The sequence below is a fragment of the Spermophilus citellus genome (assembly GCF_964194105.1).
Source record: "Spermophilus citellus genome assembly, chromosome: 6".
NCBI classification, from domain to species: Eukaryota; Metazoa; Chordata; class Mammalia; order Rodentia; family Sciuridae; genus Spermophilus; species Spermophilus citellus.
In genome coordinates, this window is record NC_138187.1 from 150,831,558 (window position 1) to 150,857,691 (window position 26,134).

Consider the following 26,134-nt stretch of genomic DNA (forward strand, 5'->3'; position numbering starts at 1 on the left):
CTCTACATATTCTCTCAAACTGATGGGGTTGTGGCAACCTGCACAAAACGGGCCGATGTAGCAGGGGAAGAGGTTCATGTTCCTCCCTATTTCTTGATAAACACTAGGTAAAGATATGGAGCCAATTCACTAGTTCATAATCATTAAATATAGAGCTCACACCATGCTTTAAGTATCCATGGTTCTGGACTTGAGTACCAAGCCTTCCTTGTAGATAAACTCTAAGGAACCCAGTGATGGAGTTAAGTGGGGTGGGGAGGAAAGAAAGGGTAGGGAGGGGCATCAGAACCAGAGATACGAAAGAGGCTGGAAAGGAAAGAGAAGAACTGAGGATAGACAGCGGAGAGCAATACAAAAGCAGACTCGCATCTCGCCGGAGCTGCAAGCGTTAAGGGGAGGCTGGGAGTGACGCGGTTTGCGTCTGGAGCGGCTCCTTGGAGTCCACAGCATCCACCGCCGGAGCCTCGCCTTCCTTTCTCCCTCTGCAGACAGATCGAGACACAAAAAGAGAGGCAACCAACCCTTAGACCAGGGAGAGGGACCTAGCCGCACCATGACCGAAACCACCAAGACCCACGTTATCTTGCTGGCCTGCGGCAGCTTCAATCCCATCACCAAAGGGCACATTCAGATGTTCGGTGAGTCCTCCCGCCTACCCCCGGAGGCGGCTTCCGCTCTCCTCCTTTCGCCGGCACCTGTGTTTTCCTGGGCGGCTGAACTGCAAGGCGTGTGCAGCTCCCGAGGGGTGCGCCGGCTGATCCGGCTAGTGCTAGGTCAGTCACCAATTCCTGGCTCCAAGGAGGGGACGCAGACTGCATTTACCAGACTTCGCTTGCTCGGGGCCAGACCGTCTCGCAGGGGGCTACAGGGTGGGGGAGGGGAGGGGCTGGAGGTGAGTGTCTTTTGGGGTCGGGCGGGGGTTCTAGGTTGGAGAATTGGAGTGCCGCGGTGCGGTGGTTTGACTTCTTGGCGGGCGAAGATCCGAATGGGGACAGAGGATGGGGCGCGGAGAAGGGATGAGAGGGTTGGAGATAACGTGCTGTTTGTTTAGGATGGGCAGAAAGCTCGAAGGAGTTAAATATGGACACAAGCACACTCGCACATGACACCAGCGACAGGGACTGGGGCTTCAAGGAGATTAATATAGGGTCTGAATGATGGTTGGGGGCGGCCCAGAGGCGAATGTTTGGGGATTGTGGACCGAGTATTGCTAGCGCGAGGTGGATACTGAATGGGGCGCAGGGTGGAGGTGTTGCTGGCCTGCGAAGATTTGACTACGTGGACCCGCTGCCTAGGAAGGGGAGGGGGCGGGGCGGCCTCTGCGGGAGGCAGTCTGCGAGTCGGTGTTGGCAGATCCGGGCCCAAGTTGGCCGAGGCTCTGCCCAAGGCGGCGATGGCACGCGAAAGGCTCGCGCGAGTGTATGTATGAATGTGTGTGTGTGTGTGTGTGTGTGTGTGTGTGTGTGTACGTATGTGCGCGTGAGTGGTGGGATGGGGGCGCACCATCGCGCGTTTGTTTCTTAGAGGCTTTGGGGCGTGGAGAGGGAGAGAGCGAGCCGGGGCTTCTGACTGCTGGTTTAAGGTCCAGCAGAGACAGGGGAAAGGTGATCGATCAATGCCTGTTGGAGACCTCTCGCCACCGGTGGGGAAACCATGCGGCTTAGCTGCTGCTCCAGTAGGACCCAAAGGGGCAGGGTGTGCGCTTTTAAATCCTAAGGGAGGGACGCGAACGTAGCTCTAGAAGCAGAAATTGAGGAGAAGTTAGAAGTTGGGGGTGCTTTTTCCAGGGACTCATGGAAATAAGGAGTAAGCAAGAGTGAGTGCACTGGAAATGGATGGGACCTGGTGGGCGGCCCTCACCCGGCCCTAGTGTAAGGCGCTCTCCAGAGGCGGCGGTGCTGAAACGCAGGGCGCGACAAGCTGGCTGCGGGCACACGTGTTTACCCGAGTCTGAGAATTGCGAGAGATTTCTTAGGGCTGTTTGATGAAAGCCGGATCGTATCTGTAAATCCGTATCTGTAAAGACCCCGCGAGGTGATTTAGGCTAAAAATACTCTTGCCTCTAAAACTGAAAGGTGTGCCAAACTGGGGCCGCTTTTCAAAAATCCCATGAAAAGAGTATAAGACTACATTGAAGCAGAGGGCAGATCTGGTAGGCATTTTTACATGATCCAAGGAGGGAACCTAAGAGAGAAGTAGCCATCCCTTCCTCGCTATTCCTTCAGCTTTTCAAAGAGTTTTATTTGGAACTAATGCCAACTTGTCTATTAAATAAAAGCTTTTGTTCCAGCATCAGGATAGATCAGAGCATCCTCACCAGTCTTCTAAAGGGTATGGGTGTCCTAGGAACACTTTACTTTCACTTTCTTTTGATTCTAGTCTTCCACTTAGCCTCCTTTACCTCTCTGTCCATATTTCCTCTAGCCATTTTATTTTGATTATCTTTATGTTTTTCCCTTGATCAAGTAAAGATTATCTTTATGCTTTTCCCTTGATCAGGTAAGGATAGGCTTTCTTCGGAACCCCTTAGCTCTAGGAATCTAGTGGGTCAGAGGGTGCTCCTCCTTTCTTCTTGGAGCTAAGGATGTGGTTAATTCTGCTTGTTTTAGATCAAAAAAGGGAGTGAGATTTAGAGGGAGAACTAGGGACTCTGTCCTGCAGCTGAAGAATCACTTTGTGGCAGTGATAAAGGCTTTTGTTAGGGAGATGCTGAGCTGCCATGAGCTTTGAGACTAGAATATGTGAAAAGAGATGCAGATTGCAACAGAATAGACCAAAGGAGACTTTTGACTATGGTGATTATTTACTTGGTATCAGCAGGAGGACCAGGCAAGAATATCTGTCAACAAAGTTGCCCATTAATTAAGGGCAATTCAAAGAGCGACCCAGAAAAAAGATGTGATGTGCTTTCTATGACTTTAAGGAGCTTATTACCTAATTAAGGATTTAGCTCACAAACATGTGAAAAGCAAAAACAAGAAGACAAAATAGATATTTAAGAATATGGGGTAAAATCTCTTATTGGGATCTTTGAACTCTTAGTAAATTTTGACATTCACTTTTTTAACTTTATTACAGCTACTATTTTTTTTTTATCATTATTGATTTATTTTATGTGGTACTGAGGTTTGAACCCAGGGCTTTACACATGCTAGGCAAGTGCTCTACTACTGAGCCACAATTCATTTTTGTAGAGCAGTTTCTGGTTAACAAAGCTTTTTACATCTGTTATGTTACTTATTCCTATAAGAACTTTATAAGAAAGGCATCATTATCTCCATCTTACAAATGAGAAACTGATATCAGAAGTTAAGTGATTTTCATGAATCCACATGGAGAACAGGTAACAGAGTTGTCTTGAACCCCACATTCCTGGTCCTTCTTGTAGAGGCCTGTGTACTGCATGAAAGGCAGAAGAATGCTCACGAGTTTACTGACTGCTAATCCCACAAATACTTTATTTCCTTCAAACATATACTAACAGATTAGAATGAAATTGACCATCAACCACATGGGTTCCTAAATATGCATCTCCTTAATAGCTTTTTCCCATCTCTAAAGAAAGAAATTATCCATGAACTATTTCCTTCTTTGAAATGTTTTGAAAATTTTTCTACTCCAAAACGCAGAAATATTTAATGCAAGTAAATTATCAAACTTTTTTTGAGGTGACTGAAATTTGTAACAAAAGTTTTTAAAATAGGTAGCCAAACAGGACTTTGAAATTAGATACCTTTTTTTAGAGCCCATCTTTTAAAATCCAATTACATACCAGAGGGAAAAAAGAGAAAGAATACAAACAAAAGAGTGGCATTTAGAACTAGATTCATGCTTCATCTCTGTAAAGTAGCCTTTGTACAATTCTCCGTACATTTTTGAATGAGCTTTCCTTTTACTCTGAAAGAGAAAGGGGTGTTGATATTATTTCTTCTATTTGTGACTACAGAATTATATAGGAAAAGTGTGATAGAGATATTTGACACTTCCAGACTCAACTGTAACTAAAATGTTTTCAGGGATGAGTTTTGGGCAAAGTAAACCTATAAACTAATGCTATCATATTTGAAGGGTTTGCCTCATTTCATAAGAAGATAATGTGAAGCTAGATGTTGATTTTTTATGTTTTTTTTAAAAGGATAGAAAGAGAGAGAGAGAGAGAGAGAGAGAGAGGGAATCTTTTTTGTAGATGGACACAACACAATGCCTTTATTTTTATGAGGAGCTGAGAATCGAACCCGGTCCCACCCGAACCCGGTTCCCACCCGTGCTAGGCGAGCGCTCTACCGCTGAGCCACAATCCCAGCCCTAGATGTTGATTTTTTTAATGTAAATTCTTAGTTTTTACAACTTTAAAGAAAGATATGCTAAAGTATAATCTGTACCATATTAAAGTGTAACTTCTACATACTTAAAATCTAAGAACTTACACCAAACATTTTTATTGCTGTATTTGTCAATAAATTCACCACTGGGAAGTCAACAAGTTTAAATACAAAAGTAAAAAAGGACTAATAGATGGGTTTGACCATAAAAACTAGAATTAGGGGAATTAATCACAGCAGAAATATACCCTGTTTGTTGATGATTTTGCAAAATAACTGGATTTTCCAATGTTTCTGTTTCAAAATATACTTACTTTGAACTGTTGAATCCATTGAAAAGACACACTATCAAATACTGCTCCTCTTAAAGGGTAATGAAGAGAGCTCTCTACTTGTTGCTGTTGCTACAGTTAGAAATTGTAAGAAAAATGAATTTGAGTTGCTACTGATATATAGAGAGCTGTTAGAAATCAACAAAGTGTTAAATATGCTTGAAATGCGTATGTAAAACATCAAAGCACAGTATTATACTTTAAACTTTTATACCACTATCTCATTTGCTCCTACCTTAAGAGATAAACTGGATAACATTATCATCCCCTTTTACACATGGCAGAGCAGAAATACAGACATAAGTCATTTGGTCAAGGTTATAAGCAAAAAGCAGAAAGAACCAGTTCAGGATATCTAGACTCTCATCTATGATGCCCTTTCTTTATTCTCCTATAATGGCAAGAATGATATTGAGATTCACCAACACTTAAGGAGAGGAGCCATCTGAATTCAGCTGTCAGCAAAGGGTAATGGGAACTTCACAATTTTTTCCTTGACAACACAGGCCCCCAACAAAATATGTTCAACGAAGATATCTGTTCCCAGTCTCATATTTATAGCAAGAAAAGACTTTTCTTAATATGCTCATGTTTTCTATTTAACATCCCTTCTATCCATACTTCCTCCCCACTCCCAGCTACCTCAGCTAACACCTGTTCACCTTTATTTCTCCAATCATTTTCTCTTATTTTACATCTCAATAAGTGGCACTACCTTCATCCTGTAAATTGTGTGTGTGTGTGTGCTGGGGATTAAACCCGGGGCCTATATGTATGAGGCAAGCACTCTACCAACTGAGCTATATCTTCAACTGTTCACCTTTAGATTTTAGCTTCACCAGTAGTTTCTCAGAGAACCTCCACTGACCCCTACATTAAGTTTAACTACCCTGACATTTGCGCCCACATCACTTTATATTTTTCCCATGCTGTGAGTCTCAGCTCATGTTTTATGACTGTTTTCCATGCTAGAGCTTAATCTCTACAGGGTCAGAAACAATGCCTGAAACAGTCCTCTGAAACTTCTTGCACTGTCTCACACATGAGCTTTTGCCTGGTTTCATCATTGGTACATTTCCTAGTACCTAGTATGAAATAGGCTCCCCCAATGGTTGTTGAATCTTGTGCTAAACAGAGGAATGAGCCTCTTCAAGGGCTGGGATGATGAAACAGGGAGTCATGCGTGGTATGACAGAACAAAGAAAAGTTCAGGATGGCTCGAGGTAAGACTAGAGAAGTAGGTGGGAGTCTGATCAATTATGAAGGCTTATAAGTCATGTTAAAGTACTCAGACTTTATCCTGAAGATATTGAGAAGACATCACATTGTTTTTTAACTAAAGGAGTAAAATAGGTATATCGTTTAAATTAAGATTTAATTGGATTTTGAATGTAGGTTAATTAAGGGTAAAAATGTGATGACCACTTACGTAGATATCTCAGCAACACAGGTTTAAGACAGAGAAAATAGTCACCCAGCTTTATTGGTGGTATTCAGAGTACAGAGTGAAATTTGTATGTTTCTGTTCAAGGTAGATAAATAGAAAACTCTAGAGGAGTTTGGTTGATAGGAAAAGTGAAAAACTCCTATTTTTTAAATTCTGAAAATTTGGAAATACATGTTCTAACCAAGCACTGATGCAAAAGAAGAAAATTCCTAAATTCAGTCTCTTTGTAGCCAGAGATATCTGAGTCTTATAATAAAAGCTCCCAGTAGGCTCCTGTTGAATTAAAGTTCTTGACACAAGAAAGACATTGAAGTTCACTAAAAATATGAAAATTGAAAGATAAAAGAATGGATTTTTTTGGGTTTGTTTTTAGTATGAAATGGGAGAGAATCAAGATCATAATTTTTAACATTGAGGTTGGGGAGTTGGGCAGAGTTGATAGAGTTCACACAACCCATCCAAAACTTACCTGTCACTAAGATGATGGCTGTAATGATATGCTCAGGTAGATGTTTTGGAATCTACCCCACTTGTTGTTAAGTGGATTGTCCACCAAGGGAGGCATATGGATCACTTGTAGTAGTTTCCCTGACAGTAGCTGTGTCTGCTTATGACACAGAAGAATGGACCGAAAAGGGAAATGTTGATATTTTTGTTTACACAGATTTGCTTGATTTGCTTCTGTTGAATTCACTGACTGAACCTCGTGTTGACAGAAGCAAATCTCCCCTCTAGGGTTCATCCCAAACTAAGAAACAGGATATAACCAAAAAGATTGATGTTTTAAGTTTCAAAATGAAGAACTATTTATTTTCAGTTTCTCTTCTCTTTTTGTTTTACTTGATCTCATTCTACATATCAAAGCTTTTCAATTTAGAATTAAGAGACTCAAACATACACACACACACACACACACACACACACACACACACACACACGTTAATGAGGATTGAACCCAGGGCCTCGCATATGCTAGCCAAGTGGTTCCACTACTGAGCTACAACCCCAGCCTAATTTTATTTTATTTTTATTTTGAGACAAGACCTTGCTAAATTGCCCAGACTGGTCTCAAATTTGCAATCTTCCTGCCTGGCCTCCTGAGTAGCTGGGATTATATGCTGTGCTATGTACCTAATTTCATATGCTTCTTAAGAAATAGGTTGATGCTTCCTACTGCAAAGAAATGATGAATGTTGAAGAGAGAAATGCTAACTACCTTGATTTAATCATCATACATTATGTACATGCATTGAATTATCATGCTGTACACCATCAATATGTACAATTATTATGTGTCAAAAAAAGGAAACAGTTTGAGTTCTTCTTTGGTAGGAACATCCTTTGAAATGTTATGAATCTCACAGAAACATTTATACACAAGTTTCCAATGTTAGACCAACTCAAATGAACAGCCTAAAGTGTGGAAGCAAACTAAAAAGCATAACCTGCCAACACTCAAGTTTGAACCTCTCTGTTTCTAAGATACCCTCAGACATGAGAGGATGAGAGGAAAATGTAAAACTAGATGGAATGTGGATATGTGTGTGTGTATAACATGTATATATACACATATAAACTTACACATAGTTATTTTTCTATTGATAGCCAGGAGTTGTGGAAATAGTCTGTGCATGACTGGAAAAAAGAATGATGAAAACACAATTTTAAAAATGTTTCTTTTTAGGGCTGGGGATGTGGCTCAAACAGTAGCGCACTTGTCTGGCATGCGTGCGGCCCAGGTTCGATCCTCAGCACCATATACAAACAAAGATGTTATGTCCACCGAAAACTAAAAAAAAAATTTAAAAAATTTCTCTCTCTCTCTCTCTCTCTCAAAAAAAAAAAAAAAAAAAAAAAAAAAGAAAGGAAGAAAGAAAATGTCTCTTTGAAAAGATTCAAGTCAGTCCATGTATGTGACCTCACCCCATCTCCACACTGCTAGGCCAGTGCTTTACCACTGAGCTACACATGTAGTCCTAAGATTCAGGTCTAAATTTTATAATATCCTTGTTCTCAGAGCCACCCATACAATGTTCTATATGTGGTCATTGCTTAATTAATCTTTGTGATACTGTAAAAAACTCTTCCCAGTACAGTTCTCCTTCAATTTTAGAGTTCAAATTCCATGCTTAATTGCTCAAAAAAGATCATAAATACATAAAGGAATGCATTAGAAATTTTTCAGTATTTTTTTTACACCCCTTAGTACACAAAATTTTTGTTTAACTGAAGATATTTAGAGTAATTCTTTAAGATTTTACAAACTAAGACCTAGGGTACAGAAGTTCATTTTTACAGAGAATTATTTAACTATGGATATGCTCCTTATCTCAATATATGTAAATGCAGCATCAGTTCACAGGAGAGAAGTTTTCTATTGCCAGAGATAATCCAATTATAAGCATTCAATTGCTCGGAATGCATTTACTTTTTTTGGGTACAGTTTGGCAGCTAGCCTCAGAAGTATTTTAGCTTTAAAAGATGTTTCAACAGCTTACATGGTGCGACCAAGGCCATTCTCCTGACATTGGCTCCCTCCTTTTGTATTTTATATCTCCATGATTTATGAACTCTGCAGCAAAGGCAAATGCTATAACCACTACTACCAGCAGCATCTTCCCCTTATTATCCTAATAATGGAGCTATCTTATATGAGCTTTTTAAAAATCCTACTACCATTCAGCTGTTTTCTAGTAAATTATGTATCACATATTTTTCTTCAGTCTTAGACAAGTAAGCCAACCCAGAAAATTCTTATACTTCTGGAGACAAGGGTTAAAAGGAGGAGGGAAGGAGGGAAGCAGACTCAGAGGACAGTCATGGGAAGTGGTGAGTGGTGGCAGCCCCAAATCACTCTTCTGCTTCACTTTCTCCTGCATCCTGTAGCCATGCTCCCATACGTGGGCCTCATTTAGTGCTTACCAGACAATAGGAACATAAGCAAAATATGCCCCTGGATAAAGCTGAATGCTCATAGCTTTTCATTTCTTCCAAATGCTTAGGCCAAAGATCTTGAACTAATGCTTACTTCTTCCCTCTTTTTCACCTCTGTCTATGCCAGCAAATGTTTGGGGACCTATCTTCAAAATATAACCAGGATCAACCATTTCTCTCCATCTCTACAATGCTGGTAAAGCCACTGTTGTCTTCATCCAAATTATAGCAGTAAACTTTTTTTTTTTTTTTTGTATTTGGAATTGAATCCAGAGGTACTTTACTACAGTGCTACATCTCCAACCCTTCTAATTTCCCCTTTTTAAAAAAAAATGTTTTTTTTTTAAGTTGTCAATGGATCTTTTATTTTATTTATTTATTTGTTTGTTTATATGTGGAGCTGAGGCTGGAATGCAGGGCCTCACACACGCCAGGCAAGTGTTCTACCACTGAGCCACAACTCCAGCCCCTTAATTTTCATTTCTTAAAAAATTGGAGACAGGGTCTTGTTAAGTTGCCAAGGCTGGCGTGCGATCCTCCTGCTTCAGACTTCTGAGAAGTTGTTACTACAGACACACACCACCACAACTGAGGAGTGTTTTGTTGAGAGCACCAAAAATCGCTGGGATTAAAAGCGTGCATACCATGCCCAGCTCCATCTGGATCTTAAACTGCTCTCCCTTCATTGGACGTAATACTCAGTTCTTTTTGTATGTGTGGTGCTGGGGATTGAACCCAGGGCCTTTTGCATGCCAGGCAAGCACTCTACCAACTGAACTATATCCCCAGCCCTCAATACTCACTTGTTAACAAATAATCAGATCAATCATTAAAATGTAAGTGTCACCATATCTCTTCTACCTCATTTTTAGCCACCCTCACTGATCTTGCTTCAGCCTTTCTTTGAACTTAATGTTCCCTCTGCCTGGAATGCCTGTGCCCCGAGTCTAATTCAGTATCCTCTAAGTCTTTGCTCCACTGTAAAATCCTCCTGCTCATCCACTGGATGGGTCATACTCTACCCATCGCAGAATTTTAATTGCACCTTGCACACTCCCAGTTCCCTGACCCTGCTTGGCTTATGTCTCTTTTCCCTTAACTCTTATCACCTCTTTACAAATATGTTGTTTCCCTGTTTGTCATACTTATTTAATGTCTGTCTCCCCAGTGAGAATTGAGCTCCTCACACACAGAGGTCTTTGTTTAGTCAGCTGACAAATGCATCTCAGGCTCCTAGAACAGCACCTGGCACAGAGTGGGTGCTTGATTATATGTTTGTTGAATGAGTGAATGAATGAAATCTCAACATCACCTACCATCCTTACCTCAAGACTCCAGGAGACTTTTGGCAGAGGGTAGAATCACGAGAGGACTCAGTGGCTGTTAATTCATTCAATACATTTTATTGAGTTTTATGAATGTGTCCTGGCACATTAATAAAAGTAATGACATTCTTTCCTATGTCTCAGGGGATGACCTCTAGATCTTGCACTTAACACAGCAGTTCAGGTGACTGGTATAATGAAACAGGTGAGAACCAGGTAAACTGACACATAGAGGAGGAAGCTGTCACTCTGGACATGGGGAAAGGGCCTTCAGAGTAGTTATTAGTGAAAGCATGAACTTGAAAGTCAGAGCTGCCCATATAAAGGATGAAGATGGCATTCTGGGCTGAGAGTAGGATAAATGTGGAGCCCCTCATATCGTGACATATTGAGAACTTCCCAGGAGTTGGTTACAAACCTGGAGTGTATATGGGTGGGCAGAGGGGAGGACAGAAAACAGGTTGGGAGAATGCCATATCAAGGGGGTCAGATTCTACCTGGCACTTTTAGTGAGCCCTGGAAGGATGACAGGATGTGGCAGATGTTGGGCTGCCACCCAGAATGTCAACATTCCTTCCATTAGCACTTTACTAGGGATATGCCCCTGTGATATTATCTAAACATCTTAAAAGTTATTATTTCTGTATCATCCTTTGAAATAAAGAGGGTTTTTTCCTTTTTTTCACAATCTAATTTATTTTCTGAAATGGAACCACTGAACGTTGTATAAGCCATCTCTACTAATGGAATAAATAGGTAAAATATAGTGCTATATATCCCCCCAAAACACCAAGAACAAACAAACAACAACAACAACAAAAAAAACCAAGGATCCCACATCCTGGATGAGAAGCGCTTCTCTCCTGGATTCTAAACTTACCTCCTCTTGTGCTTCAGTGGATGGCTCCTGTTGTTTGAGTCTTCTCAGACTTGGCGAACTCACTTTACCCTAATCCTATTTTCTGTGATTTTGTAAAATTTGGATGTGCATGCCTGATTTCTTTTCCATAGGCTAAATTGTCTGAAAACTAAGTACAATGGAGACCCTTTCCTTTGATACTTGTTTTAGTTCTAATTCTAATGATTTTGAAAAAGATATATATTTCTAATCTTGCTATAAAACTATGATTTTTCATGACTTTTTGAATTATTATAATATCATTATGAAAACTCAAATAAGTGACATTCCAATGAGAGTTGGGCTTCACAATGCTTTATTCCTCAACATTTTTCTAACCCTTCATCTTGGTACTCATTTTAAGAGGTGGAATGTTCATTCCATGGAGCATTGAGATGAAACTATATCAATAGCTATTCATACTATTTTTGAAATAGTTATGGGCTTATAATACTTAGCAGCATGTGACTCATCATGTGAACTACAAGTGCTTTAAAATAAGGCAATTTTTTCGGGGTGTGATGGCGCATGCCTATAATCCTAGCTTTACAGAAGGCTAAGGCAATTGGATCTCAAGTTTGAGGCCAGCCTGGGAAACGTAGCAAGATCCTGTCTCAAAAATAAAAATTAAAAAAAGGACTGGGAACATAGCTTAGTGGTAGAGAGCTTGCCTGGAATGGACAAAGTCCTTGGTTTAAATTCCCAGTACAGAAAAAAATAATTAGAAAATTTTAAAACAAGGCAATTTTTAAGGAATTAAAGATTGTTATTGATTACAAATTAAAATGAAGAAAGACAATTATTTTGTAAATATAAATCCAATAATTACTTTATTTACCACGAGCCAATCTTTCTAAGCAGCATTTGAAAGTTATTTACATGTTGTGACCCAGGGAATCAAAGTTGATAGGTAATATATGATTTTTCCATGCTGTGAACAATGTGGATAAACAGTGGGTAAATGTTTCAGTTTGTCCTATTCATTTCTTTCTCTTTATATGGAAACTAGTAACTGAATTGGTTTGTGGATACATTTAGTCTCTTGGACCCCCATCTGTAAACCAATATAACTGAGGAGCTGACAAACTGTGGCCTATGACCCAATGCAGCCACCTATCTTTGTAAGACATGAAACCTCAGAATAGCTTTTACATTTTTAAATAGTAAAAAAAAAAAAAGTAAAAGAAGAATATTTTGTGATGCATGAATACTTTATGAAATTAAAATCTTATTGTTCATAAATAAAGTTTTATTGGCATATAGCCAATGCACATTTATGTGTGTATTACTTATGGCTGTTTTTGTACTAAAATAGCACATTTGAGTACTTGCAAAAGAACTATTTGTGTCCATGCTTCATAGTCCCCATAAACAGCAAAATCTAAAATATTTACTACTGGACATTTTTTATAAAAAGTTTTTTAGTTGTTGATGGACCTTCATTTAATTTATTTAGTTATATATTGGTGCTGAGAACCAAACCCAGTGCTTCCCACATGGTAGGCAAGCACTGTACCACTGAGCCACACCCCCAGCCCCTACTACTGGACATTTACAGAAAAAGTTTGCCCACCCTTGATAGAACCCAGCCCTGGGGGTTGGAATGAAAGTGAATCAAGGGTTCTCAACATAGGAAGTGCAGTTGAAGTCCATTATATGGACAAACTCTTTAATGAGCAATTTTCAGTCTAAACTAATCTCTAAAAAGACTCATTTAAGCAGCAAATGTAGTTTCAATTTCATGAGTATCATTTTTCTGGCTGACTGGGTAAATGATCATGTTCACAATGGGGATGATTTTCTGGCGTTTGGTTTACACTGGACGTTGATTAGCCCCTCTGGCTAATATTGGACATTTATCTGCTATTAAACATTAGGTATACTTCCCCATCCTTTTCTTGATTCTCCACTACCTCTTTTTTTTTTTAAATTTACTATTTTATATACCTTGTGTTTGAGAATTTGAAAAACCTAGCACACCATTTGCATAAGGCTTTTACAGGCGGCTCTTGCAGTCTCATCAGTTTTTCTGCAGCCTCTCACCTCCTTTGGAACTTTGATAGCACTTGGTTTGTACCTCTGATATAGCACTTAGCACACTGTGCCAAGAATCGTAGCTATTTGTGTCCAGGCTTCATAGTCCCTCTCGGACTTAGTCCCTTGCCAGGATCTTTTGACTTTTTAATATCTCCCAAGGTGCCTAGCACAGTGCTCTAAGCACATGGAAGATACTATAAATATTTAGCAAACGAATGAATTATTAAACTGTTAGGAACATTCATAATTGCAATACCAAGGCAAAATAGGTAACTAGAAAAAAGTCAAGTATTTGGGAACCAGAGATTCATGTAAGACAGGCTCAGAAAACAAGACAGATAACAAATACAAGGTGCCAATGATTCAGGGTCTTTAAAGGTGAGATAATTCTTGCCTTCAGATAAGAAAGTTAGAGCTTGCTATGCTGGAACCCCCCTCCCTGAGTAGAGTCTTCACAAGTATGGTGGTCACAGTGGGAATCTGCAAGTCATGTTGGGGAGCTATTAAGTATGCAACTTGGCAGGAATTGAATCCTAACACTGTCCACTGGAGGTTTTAGTCAGATGCATGGTACATCTAGAAATGGCTTCTCAGTGAGGTGGAAGTAGGTTTGAGGTGGCAGAGGAGTTGAATTTTCTCTTTTGTATATTCACAGTTTTTTTTTTTAAAGATTTTATGTACATGGTACCCACTTTAAAATTATTTACTAAGAACAAACAAACAAGATAAACATTCTTGGCTTGTCAATTTTAAGTTTTCATTTTCAGAAATCCCAGAATCTCCATTTGAAGGAGATTTCAAAAATCATGCTGATATTCATCCAGTCCTGAAATCCTCTGTAAAACATCTGCACAGTGTCTGTTCAATTTCTGCCTGACATAGAGGGGATGTACTATCTTTCAAAGCAGCCAAGGAGAACTTGGCACAGTTGTGTTTTTCATGATTGTTCCTTCTTTTGGACGGACACTGGGTTTCCTGAGACTTTCATGCATTGGCCTTAGTTCTTTCCTTTGAGATCCAGGGAGCAGGTCTCTTTGTCTTGTACTTGGGAGACAAATAGTCAACACAGCTAACTCCATCTTCCTGGTCACTCTTTAGGTTTCCTTCAGCTGGACATGTGTTACCATTTCTTCACAGCACCCTGCTCATCTTTGAACATATCCTCATTGTCTTTATCACTCTTATGTTTAATTCACGATGCAGTATTGATGTGGTCTGATGCACTCTGAATTACTGAATTTAATGTAGTGTTTATTCCCTTTATTGGTGCTGTGTCTCTCTTTCTACTTGAATCAGGTGAGATAAGCTATGACTTACCTGCATAAAATGTCCTGACACTGTGAATAATTGGTCAATTTGGCAGATTGAACTGCTAAACTAGTCCAATTTATTTTTTTAAAAATCTAACTGCTATATTGTCAAGATGTGCTGCCTTTGGAACTTTGCAGGTCAGAGCACATGCTTAATTGTATGAGATGTCAACCACACACTGTGAATGACATCCTGCCTTTGAAAAAAGAAAGAAACTCTTCAGGTTCCTAGACAAGGAGTTTCTAGATTCTGGAATCAAATTTGATTACAGAATCAAATTTATTGATATTTCATTGTTGTCCCCCCCCGCCCCAGTCCTAGGGATTGAACACAGGGCTTAGTGCATGCTATGCAAGTGCTCTATCTCTGAACTAGATCCCCTCGTCTTTCTTAAAATTTTATTTTGAGACAGGATCTATATACATTTCCCAGGCTGGCCTCAAATTTGTGATCCTTCTGCCTCAGTCTTTGGAGTACCTGAGATTATAGGCACACGCACTACAACTGATTGGGCTGTATGTTTTTTTTAAAATATATTTTTAATTGTAGGCGGACACAATACCTTTATTTTATTTTTTAAAATTAATTAAGTTATTTATTTTTGTGGTGCTGGGGATTGAACCCAGGGCCTTCTGTATGCGAGGCAAGCACTCTACCAACTAAGCTATATCCCCAGCCCCCTTTATTTTATTTTTATGTGGTGCTGAGGATCAAACCCAGTGCCTCACGCATGCTCGGCAAGCGCTGTACCACTGACCATTGTACTCAGTTTTGGAAAGTTCTGATTTTGTGTGTAGCTCCTTCCCTCACCACCATCCTGTGAATACTGCCCTATTCCAGGATTCCCGTGAGAGTGGAAAAAAATTCCCTTGTTTTCTGCAATGGTTACTTTGTCCCAGCAGAAGTGGGCAGTTGTCGCGAGCAGCTCCCGAAGCTGGAGCGGGCCTTGGTCTCGGAGGTCAACCGCAGGCGGGTCCCCGGCCGTGTCCTACCCGGACCAGAATCCCCGGCGACACGAACACACCACACCGACTCACGGAGATGTCTTTCCAATGCTTCGTTTATTCTCACAGCAGTCCTCACACAGCAGCAGCGGAGCAGAGACCGGACGGACCAATCAGGCGGCTGGTGTCAGTGCCTGACCTGAGAGGTGCTGCCTGTCCTCCGTGCCTTATATTTATACTAAGCTTAAACCATTACCTAATTTGTTTACATCTTATTGGGGTTTTTCCCTTACATCATTTGTTTTTCACTACCTTATCCATACCTAACACACTTCGCACTCATCACTATCTTATCTATACCTAACACACTGCACACTTGTAGCACAACATCAAAACATGTTTACCTAAAGTTAATATTATCTATACCTAACATGCTGCACACTTGTAGCACAACATCAAAACATGTTTACCTAAAGTTAATATTCACTCCATACAATACCTAATACTTATTTAACTACTATTCACTCCATACAGCAGTGTCACATTTAAATTGTGCTGGTGGAATCTTCAAAAAAAAAAGTCATTTTTCTTATGGAAAATCCCAAACAAATGCAAAAGTAAACAGAATGACCCAATGAACCCCAATGGACCTGTCACCCAACTTCATTAATTATCAGTTCGTTATCAATCTTGATTTATTGATTCCCCTGCGCACTCTCCGACTCCTTTCCTGTATTATTTTGAAGCAAATCCCAGACATCTCATGTTTCCGGGGGAGACCCTTTTCACTGGTATATAATTGCTTCTCTTTCTGTCTTTTCTCCATTAACAGACTGGGTCTTTTTCCTCCCTGTATTGTTGCTTGACAGTTTGGGTTGCAGGTGGGGCTGGCATGGGGACAATGTCTAATTCCCAGCTTTGAGCAGATAGAATGCCTCCACTCCAGTCAACAGTCTGTGATACTTTAACATCAACATTGCCTTTAAAATGTGGGATTTATGGCCATTCCCATCTTTCTCCCATCGTGGGGTCCTCTCAGGCTTCCCTCCAGAGGAGGGCTTCCATTAAACACAATGGGCCATTCTTCCTTGACTTGGAACATTCAGCTCTTTATCCCTTGACATTCAAAGCCATGAATGTGTTAGATGTTTCTACATCAGTGGTTCCCAAGATGGGGGTCTCCAACACCCATGCTTTCTCATAAATCAGAATATGGATCTAGGAACCGTTTCCAGTGTTTCTAATCACACATATTCACCCTCAATAAGGCATACTTGAGTTAAGTATCAAGTTTCTGAGCTTTTGCTTGAATTATCTGTTTGGTTAGGTGGATTCATACTGATCAGGAGTCAGAATTGGTAGCCATGGCTATCTTTGGTGAACAAAAGAATGGGAACAATTTTTCTTCCATTCCTTCACAGGAGGAGAAAAATAATTAAACAAATCCTGTTTGGTGACAAATTTAGCCCCTGTAATACCATTGGAATTCTTGACTTGTTTGGCCTGACTTTAAACTCTGTATAAAATTAAAATAAAACCTTTTTTTTACTGGTTTCTTAATCCTTCCCTTCTGCTGCTTTAAATCAACTTTTCAACGTGTATTGTCTTGCGTTTTGTTATCATTTGCATTTAAATGTCATGAATAAAGAACTCCCCAGAGAATGTGAAAGCCCAACAGCTAGCCCAGTAAATCATAGGGCTATGAATATTCATTTCAAAGGTCTGACTTTGAAATTTGCCCCTCTTTGCTGCGCTTGTTTAGACTGGTCTTTGGTGGTTTGGATAGAGTTCATACTAAGCTCAGACAGTGGGCATGGAAGGAATTGGAGAGGAAGTAAGGACAGTCTCCCTTCTGGCCTCACTAGCTCTGGGTGCTCTCAGGTGGCTCCCCCACTTGCTCCTACTCCCCACTCAGTGCATCTCTCTCTTAGATGCAACTTTGTTTACTTCAGTCTTTTGTGACTTGTAAAAACTTTTGCTTAAAGAAATGAACAGGAAAAAAAGTATTTTTGCAATCATGAAAGGCCTAGAAGGTGGGGAAAAGGAAGAAGAAATGTTTATAAGCAATCATTTAATTATTATATGACAATAGCTTGGGAGTATAGTCTGAAATTTGGGAATTAAAGAGACCTGGAAAGAAAAAAAGAAAATTCAACATGTCGGTTAGAGCACCCTCAGCCCCTTTTCTGTTTCCCTTTTGAACCTGCCTCAGAGGCCTTTGTGGGAAATGGAATCACCTAATGAAGCTCATTTTGTCTTGGGGGAGCAGAGTGGGGAGCTTGTTGGCCTGACATCCCTGACACTGCAGCATTTTCTGGCCTGTGTTGTGACCAAGCTTGTTCATCCCTTTCAATAATCACTGTAAACTCACAAGTGAGCTAATATTTACTGAACTCTACTATGTGCCAGTTGCTGGTTTAATTGCTTTCCTTTTCTGAGCTCATTTCACCCTGAAAACAATTCTATTATCATCTGCCTTCAACTAATCATTAGAGAGTTTAGGTAAGTTGTGTCAAGAAACACAGCAAGTGCATGGCAGACAGTAATGTGAACCTGACTTTTAAAATTTATTTATTTATTTATTTTTGTGGTACTGAGTGTTGGAACCAGAGATGCTCTATCACTGAGCTACATCCCCAGGCCTTTTTATTTTTAGATGGTCTCACTAAATTGCCTAGGTTAGCCTCAAACTTGTGATCCCGCCTCAGCCTACCAAGTTACTGAAATTTCAGGCCCCCCCCCCACCATGCCCAGCCTGTATTCTGACTCTTGAGGTGATAGTTTAAGCTACTAAAGATGCTGTCTTGCTTTGGTGTTGAGTGCGATGCAGTCCTCAGCACTGAGTTAAGGGCTGTGACAATGCAGAAATAGGGGTCAGGTCTCGTTTGGAACTCGCATCTACCAAGTGGGCCGGCACCAAGGTTTAGATGCAGAGAGGCTGGTGCTGCTCTGGGGAGCTTGCTGAAATCAGCTGAGTGTGCAAAGGCAGAAGACTCTAGTCCACCAATGAAACCTGTAGATAAGTCCAGAGGACAGAGAGAGAGGAGCAAGAGAAGGGCACAACCCAGAACCAGGAGCCACTGGAATATCACCCCAAGAAGCTTGGGAGCAAATCAAGAAGGGTCCTGGGTGGTGACTGTGAACAAGCCACACTTGCCTTAGTGCTACTTCAAAGACCCAGAGTCAGAATAGATGGATTCTTTTACACTGAAGTTTTTAATTTCATTTATTTTTAAATTTTTAATATTTTTTTCTGAACCCAGGGTCTTATTCCTGTTAGGCAAGTGCTCTACCACTGATCTAGATCTCCAGTCCTCTTTTACATTGTAGTTGATTAGATTATGCACAGATAACTGTTCAATAATCTCTCTCCCCCCACACACTGTAAAATCAGTATACCTGCCTGGGCCATTGTGAGGATTAAATGGAATAATGTGCATCTCCTTGAACTGCCTACCCCTTACCTTGGGCCCAATGCTCTCTTGCACCCCTACAAATTCCTAGACCTGAGCTCTGACGAGTGCTGTAGGTTTTGCTAAGCAGTTTGGGACAAGATGGCAGAGCTTGTGGTGCAGTCACCAACAGCTCTCTGAAGATCCCACTCAACTCTAGGGAGGGGAAATTCAGTTCTTCTCCATAAGGCAACAGGTTTGTCTCCCAGTTTTCCCTACTTTCCCCCACCTCCTCTCAGTTTTCTTGGTCCACCTGCCCTTCTGTCAATTTTCCCATCTCTAAATCCCTTAGCTGGCTCACCCCACTCCATAAGCTAAAAATCCTCTGCTGGTCAAACTCTGACAGCTGTGGTTTTCCAACCATGTTCCTGCCCCACATACAAAGATTACAGCCCATGATTTCATAGATGGTGTAATGGTGAATACAAAGGGGTAATATTGGCAGTCATTGCCAGTGATGTCTTGCCCTGGTCCAGCATGCACTCACTCTTGGGGGTCTGGGTGCTTGTGTTAGTGGAGGGTTGAAGTAGCTGAGGCAAAGGAGGGCAGGTGCTCAGCATCGATAGGTGGACGTTGTCAGTGAGCATACAGAAGCCACCAGAGAGACAGACTCCTGGCTGGGACAATTTACTCTCCTTTTTGAGGCTACTGGTAGCTTAACTGTCAATGAGAACATTGGGACTGCCTGTGCCCAATGGATGGAGGACCTCATTTAAGTGTGAGCCTGTGGTGGGTCCTGCAGGGAAAGCTGGGGAACTTTTGCCCTTAATCTCCCTGCAGAAGGGGTGGGCAGCTTCTGCTGCTGCTGGAAGGACCAGAGCAGCTGTCAGGTGACTGCTCCTCCTCTGGGAGGGCTGGCAAGAGAATCACGGTTTGGGGCCAAGTTTTGGTCCTGTCCTCACCCTATTGACTCTCTCACCCTTACAGAACCTCTCACTGGAACTAAAGGTGACTTAGGGTAGACACAGCCTCCACAGTACAGAAAATAATCAGATTTGCAGTTGGAAGGGATTTGAAAGGTCATTCATTCATTTATTGGATACTTTCCATGACAAAGAGCTCACTTACAGTCACTTTCATTGCTGGGCAGCTTCATTTATTAGAAAGCTCTTCTGACTTAAACAAAATCTGTGCCTCATAACTTGGGTTTGTCCTATTTCCACCTTCTGAAGCTGTCAACCAGGCTCTGTTTTATTTAGCTTTAATATCACCCCATTTCCTTGGCACATGGACTGGGAATCTTGAACATCTTTTTTTTGGGGGGGGGTACCAGGGATTGAACCCAGGGGCACTCAACCACTGAGCCACATCCCCAGCTCTAATTTGTATTTTATTTAGAGACAGGGTCTCACTGAGTTGCTTAGTGTCTCGCCATTGCTGAGGCTGGCTGTGAACAGGTGATCCTCCTGCCTCAGCCTCCCAAACTGCTGGGATTACTGGCGTGCACCACTGCGCCCAACTTCTTGAACATCTTTGATACCCAAATGTATAGTAACACATATTGTAGCATCCCCAGACAGCTATGTAAAGCATGATCCACCCCATTACAAGATACAGGGTTTGTGAGTGGCATGTTAATGACTTATTACTGGATATCTAACATGGTTCATCTATTCTGCTCCCCATGAATCTCTTTCTGTTTCCCCTTCATGGCACTATCCTCCCCTGGCAATTAATTTTTTTTTTTTATCGTATGTCTTTTCTCAAAGAACATAGACTCCATGAGAGCATGACCTTGTCCTGGTCTGTATTATATCACATCCCACATTTAGAATAATGCTAGGATACAGGGAATAACTCCATTAGTATTTTTTAATACATCAAGAGCCAGATTCAGATGGTGAAGATCTTAGATTCCATTAGTATTCTTTAGTGCTCCAGAAAGGGACAAGTTGATTTTTTAAAAGACTGACTGGTAGAGCAGCAATGAGCCTAATCCTGAAGTAAGTGATGTCTGTTCACCCCAATTTTGCACTTGTCATCTGGGTGACCCTTAAGCTGGATATTTAATTGCTCTGAGGCTTACCTTCCTTATCTGTAAAATGGGACTGGCATTCTGGGGATGAAATGTGACTTTGTAGGAGAAAGAATTTTTATGAGCTGGAAAGCATTATGTAGATATGAGTTGTTGTTATTATGATTGAAGTTGTAAAATCTTGATCTAGTAAAAAGTGTATTTGGGGCTGGGGTTGTGGCTCAGCGATAGAGCACTCACCTAGCATGTGCGAGGCCCTGGGTTTGATCCTAAGCACCACATAAAACTAAATAAAATAAAAATATTGTGTCCAACTAAAAAATAAATATTAAAAAAAATAGTATATTTGGCCTAAGAATGAATTGATCTTCTACTTGAGGTGAGTTAATTTCTGGAGTGCTAGGGATCATGTAATTTTTAGAAATGCTCTTTACGAGTTTGCTTACTAAGTCTGCCGTCGACAAACACTTGAGTGCCTACTATGTGGAGGCTTTATTCCACTTGAGGTACAGCAGAGAACAAAACAGGCAGAAATCCCTGTCCTCCTGGTGTTTACAGTCTAGAGGAAGCAGAAAGACATGAATAATAATTATGTGGTACAGTAACATTCTAAATGTCAAGAAATAAAAAGAGAAAAAAGGAGGATAAAGGAATAGAGAGTACTGGGGTAGGGGTTGGAATTTTGGGATATAGTCAAGGGAATATCTCACTGGAGATGATGCTTGAGCCAAGACTTGAAGGAGATGAGAATCTGACCATAGAGACGGTGGGGAAAGCATTTTAAGGAGAGAAAATAACAAGCACAAAGGCCCTAAGCTGAGAGTTTTCTTGTATGTCCAACAACAAATAAATAAAAATGAGACTAGTGTGGAGGAAGAGAGATGGAGGGATAGGTGGCATTAGAGAGAGAATGGATGGCCAGATTGTGCAGGGCCTTATTGTTAGGATTTGGCTTTTATTCTCAGAGGAAAGAGCTATTTGAAAGACTTGAAGAGAATTGTTACATGGTCTGACTTCTCACTTGACTTATTCTGGCTACAATAATAAAAATAGAGCATAGATGTTGAGCACTGAATGAAATCTAGAGGAGAGACCATGATGGTTTGGACCAGGGAAGTGGGGGTAAGAAGCCACAGGATTCTAGATGTGTTTTGCAGGAACTGCCCTAGGATTTGCTGATCTGTTTTGGTCAGAGGAAAAAAAAAAAAAACAAGACTAAGGATGAGCCAAGAGTTTTAGCCTGAGCCCTTGGAAGAATAGAGCTCCCTTTTACTGATGTGGGGTGACTGTTGGAAGAGTGGGTTTGGGAGAGAATATCAGGTGCTCAGTCTTGGACATGTTACTTCTGAGAGGTTGATTAGACGTTCCAAGTGGAGATGTTGAGTAAGCACAGAAGAGCCCGAGCCAAAAATAAAAAAATAAAAATAAATAAATACATTGGGAGTCATCAGCATATTGTTGGTATTTAAAGCCACAAGACTGTCTGAGAATAACCAAGGGAGTAAGTGTGGATGCAGAGGAAGTCAAGGGCTGAGTGCTCTGCCATGGTTAGAGGCTGCGGAGACGGGGAAGGGACAGCCAGGCTGACTGGGAGAGAGCGGCCAGCGAGGCAGAGGGAAGTCAGGAGACTACGATGCCCTGGAAGCCAGGGGAAGTGCAGGCTTCAAGGGGGCTGTCAAATGTCACTGAGATGTCAGCTAAGGTGAGCAGAGAAAAAGAACTGACAGCATCCCAAAGAGGAGATGTGGAAAGCTTAGACAAGAGTCCATTTTCCAGAGTGGTGGGGACAGAAGCTGTGGGTGTAAAATAGAAGAGGAACATAACTGCAAAGAGCAAATTTAGACACTCTAAAGGAGGATGGAGAAGGGTATAGCTGGTGAAGGACATGGGTCAAGGGAGGGTGTTTGCTATTTATTATTTTTCCAAGATGGGAGAAGGGATGGCATATGTGTATGCTAATGGGAATCATCCCGTAGATATGATCAAATCTCTACTACCAGCCAGACATGGGAGAAATCTTGGACAAATGTCCTTGAGTAAGTGGGAGGGGTTGGGTCAAGGTGAAATGGAGAAATTGGCCTTGCCTACAACCACCAACCACATATCCATAGTAGTAGAAGAGAAGGTGGAGAATGTGGGCTCTCGTGCAGGTGGGTGGGCAGATAATGGAAGGGGGGGCATGGGGAAACTCTCCAGAGAGCTTCTGTTCTCTCAGAGAAATAAGGAAAAAGGTCATCCTTGCAGAGGGAGGCCAGGGATGTAGAGGAGGCATTGGAATTTGAAGTGAAGAGAGGAATATGAAAGAGGAGCCGGGACAGCGGGACAGCGCCCAGGGATTTGGTGATGGAAGTGTTTCTCCAAGGACTCTGGGAGGGAACCCTTCAGTGTCAGTTTAGCTTGCAATACCTCGGATGTTCCTATCCTTTCTTCAGGCTTTCTTGGTTAAATTTGTATCAATTTTTAGGCATAAGTTTTGCCTAAAACTCATTTGCACATCACTCCAAATGATTTCAGGTTTATCAGAACAGCCATGGTGTTTTACAAAATTAACTTTATAAAAATAAAAAAATGTTATGTACTAGCCTACGCTGACCTTCAGAATGTTCCAAATTTATGCAGCATTACACGGTTCAGTTTTGCCTTCACATCATTCATTAGGAGGTCAATCTTGACCTGGGAGAAGAATTATTTCCTTTGTTTTGGATAAATGTGTTATCCTTTACATTTTTTCCTCCCTGGTAAAACGGTTTCTCTGGCAAGGCCTGAGTTATATTATGTATCTTAAAAATTTTAAGTGCTCATTTGAATCACTACCTTTTAGATAGCTTCAGAGTCTCCAATTTTGGTTTTAAGTATAATTTGTATATCAACCATTAGACTCAAGTAGTCAACCAGTGTTTGTGAGGCAATTATGATGCACCTGCCTGGAAATCATAGTGTGCAGTGATAGCAGGTATGTATTTGGCATTAACAAAGTACCATGAGGCAGGGTGGGATGCCTTTTCGGGCTGCCTACTCATAAAGGAAATTGAGGATTGACGGAGTGGTGAGTGATAGTGTATGAAGGTAACCTTGGCTGTGACTTTCCCTGCCCCCCCCCCCCCCCCCCCGTCTTTGTGCTTAATTAACCATTAAGATACATGCTCAATTCTTTTTATTATTATTTTTTAAATTTTGAAACAAGGTCTTGCTAAGCTGCCCAGGCTGGTCTAGAGCTTGCCTAGACCTCCTCCTCCTGCCTCAGCCTCCAGAGTAGCTGGGTTACAGGCATGCTTGGCTTGCGACATTTTCTCACTGTAAGCACTAAAGCAGGCATATTTCTTCTGGTCATGAAGATGTGTTTGTCTCTTTTCTAAGGCTGACCCATATCAGTGGCATTTTCAAGTTGCTGTTTTAACAAGACGTGCACGCTGCTCACCCCGCTCAGAAACTTCCAGTCCGTAAATGACCGTGGGGACTGTGGCGCTGCTCCCCACCTCCCTTGCCACTGCTGCCCGCAGGAGCTGCCAGCACAGCTGATACCCTCCCCACCCCCGCCAGGCCCTGGCACCACAGAAACCATCTTCTAAATGGCGATATGTTTCCGTCATGCTGTTACCACGACTCTCCTTGCTTCCCGGTTTCTTTTAGATTGTCGAGAATTTACTTCAAGGACAAAGCAAAAACTAAAGTCTTCCTTAATGTCTACTTTGCACAGGTGCTTCTGCCTATGTTGTCCCATTTAATTCTCAAAACAGCCCTATCAGTTGGGTTTTATCCCCATATTTACAAGACAGGGACACCCTGTTGGTGAGATTTATGTGATTTGACCAAGATCATGCAACTTCGAAATGGGACAAACTTGGATTCAATGCAGGTATTGTGTCAGAGTGGAAAAATAAAGATATGTGTAAAGAAAAAAAAATATTGTTAATCCCCTCAGTTCCTTCTAAGATGGGTCCCAAGGGGTGTGTTCTTTGCTCAATAGGGATGACAGGTGTGAGGGGGTCAACCCGAGACCCTACATTATTCTTCGAGGTAAGAAAAGGGCTATAGAGATGCAGGAGGAACAATTGTGACCTGCAGTGGTGGAGGGGGCGGCAGCGTGAGAGGGTAGAGGGGATGGCCAGCTGGCAGGCCAGGGGCTTGCTGGGGACGTTGGCCCAGTGGAGATTTAGAGGAGAGCAACTGCTGTGCTCTGCGGGAGGTTGCTTCCTCTCTCCCTCCCCACCCGAAATCTCCAGCAAAGCCCTTTCTTTTCCTTGGGCTCCAAGACACGTGTGCTTCTCAATGTGAGAGTAATGAGATCATGTTGGTACCCTAACTCAGAATGGGCTGGCAAAAAACCAGGGCTGCCTACATGGGTCTGGTGCACATCTTCAAAGCCCATTCTTTTTAGAATATTCACTTCATGCATATTCACTGAGAATTTCTATGTGCCAGGCATTGTTCTCAGGTGCCAGAAATACAATGTTAAACAAGAAAGACGTCTTTGCCTTTCTATAGTTTATGTACTAGTGGGAGAGACAGACAGTTTTAAAAAACGAGAAAGTACTATAAAAAAAAAAAGACAACAGAATCAATTTTTAAATGTTGAGAAGAAAATTTCTTAACTTTCTTGGACATGTGTCTCCTTTAGTAAACGGAGACTACTGAACCTAGGAATAATGGTTTATGGACATTTGTTTAACAGTGTTTTATTGATTAATTCTAGATACTTAGTGCATTAAACATGGATGGCTTATGTCAAAGATGTGGCTGGTTTATTAGTAATTTTAAAAGGGAGGGGGTACCTAAACTGTGTGGACCTCCCAATGTATTTGGCTAAGGCATATTTCTTTAGGACCTTAAATTGGCCCAGAGCATGGAGAGAGACCTCACTTGGTTATCCCTGGGCCTCCTAATGCTTCACCTTTGCTTCCCCAAGCAAACCTGTGTGCCTCTGTATCCGCAGCCCACCAGCCTGCCTGCCTGGTAGTCCTCACTAAGGTACCACCATAGTGTAATGGTCCTGTCCATGGTTTCTCAGCTCTGCAACTTATAGCTGGGCCATGTTGGGTGAGTTACTAAACCTGGGCTGCAGTGTCCTTATCCTGATGTGAGTTATACTATACCTGCTCCTGATCTTCTTGTGAAGATCAGATTAACTTATGAAAAGTAACTAGAAGAGCACCTGGC

The 26,134-nt window shown here is 41.4% G+C and overlaps 1 protein-coding gene across 1 annotated transcript in view; it reads left to right on the top strand.

Moving 5' to 3' along the window:
- The first annotated feature begins 440 nt into the window (after positions 1 to 440).
- NMNAT2 (nicotinamide nucleotide adenylyltransferase 2) overlaps positions 441 to 26,134 on the top strand; it is a 138,658-nt gene continuing 112,964 nt past the window's right edge. Inside the window, exon 1 of the mRNA XM_081298474.1 lies at positions 441 to 638. Within this exon, the coding sequence (XP_081154600.1) occupies positions 554 to 638 (85 nt within the window). The 5' untranslated portion in view covers positions 441 to 553. The remainder of the gene's footprint in view (positions 639 to 26,134) is intronic.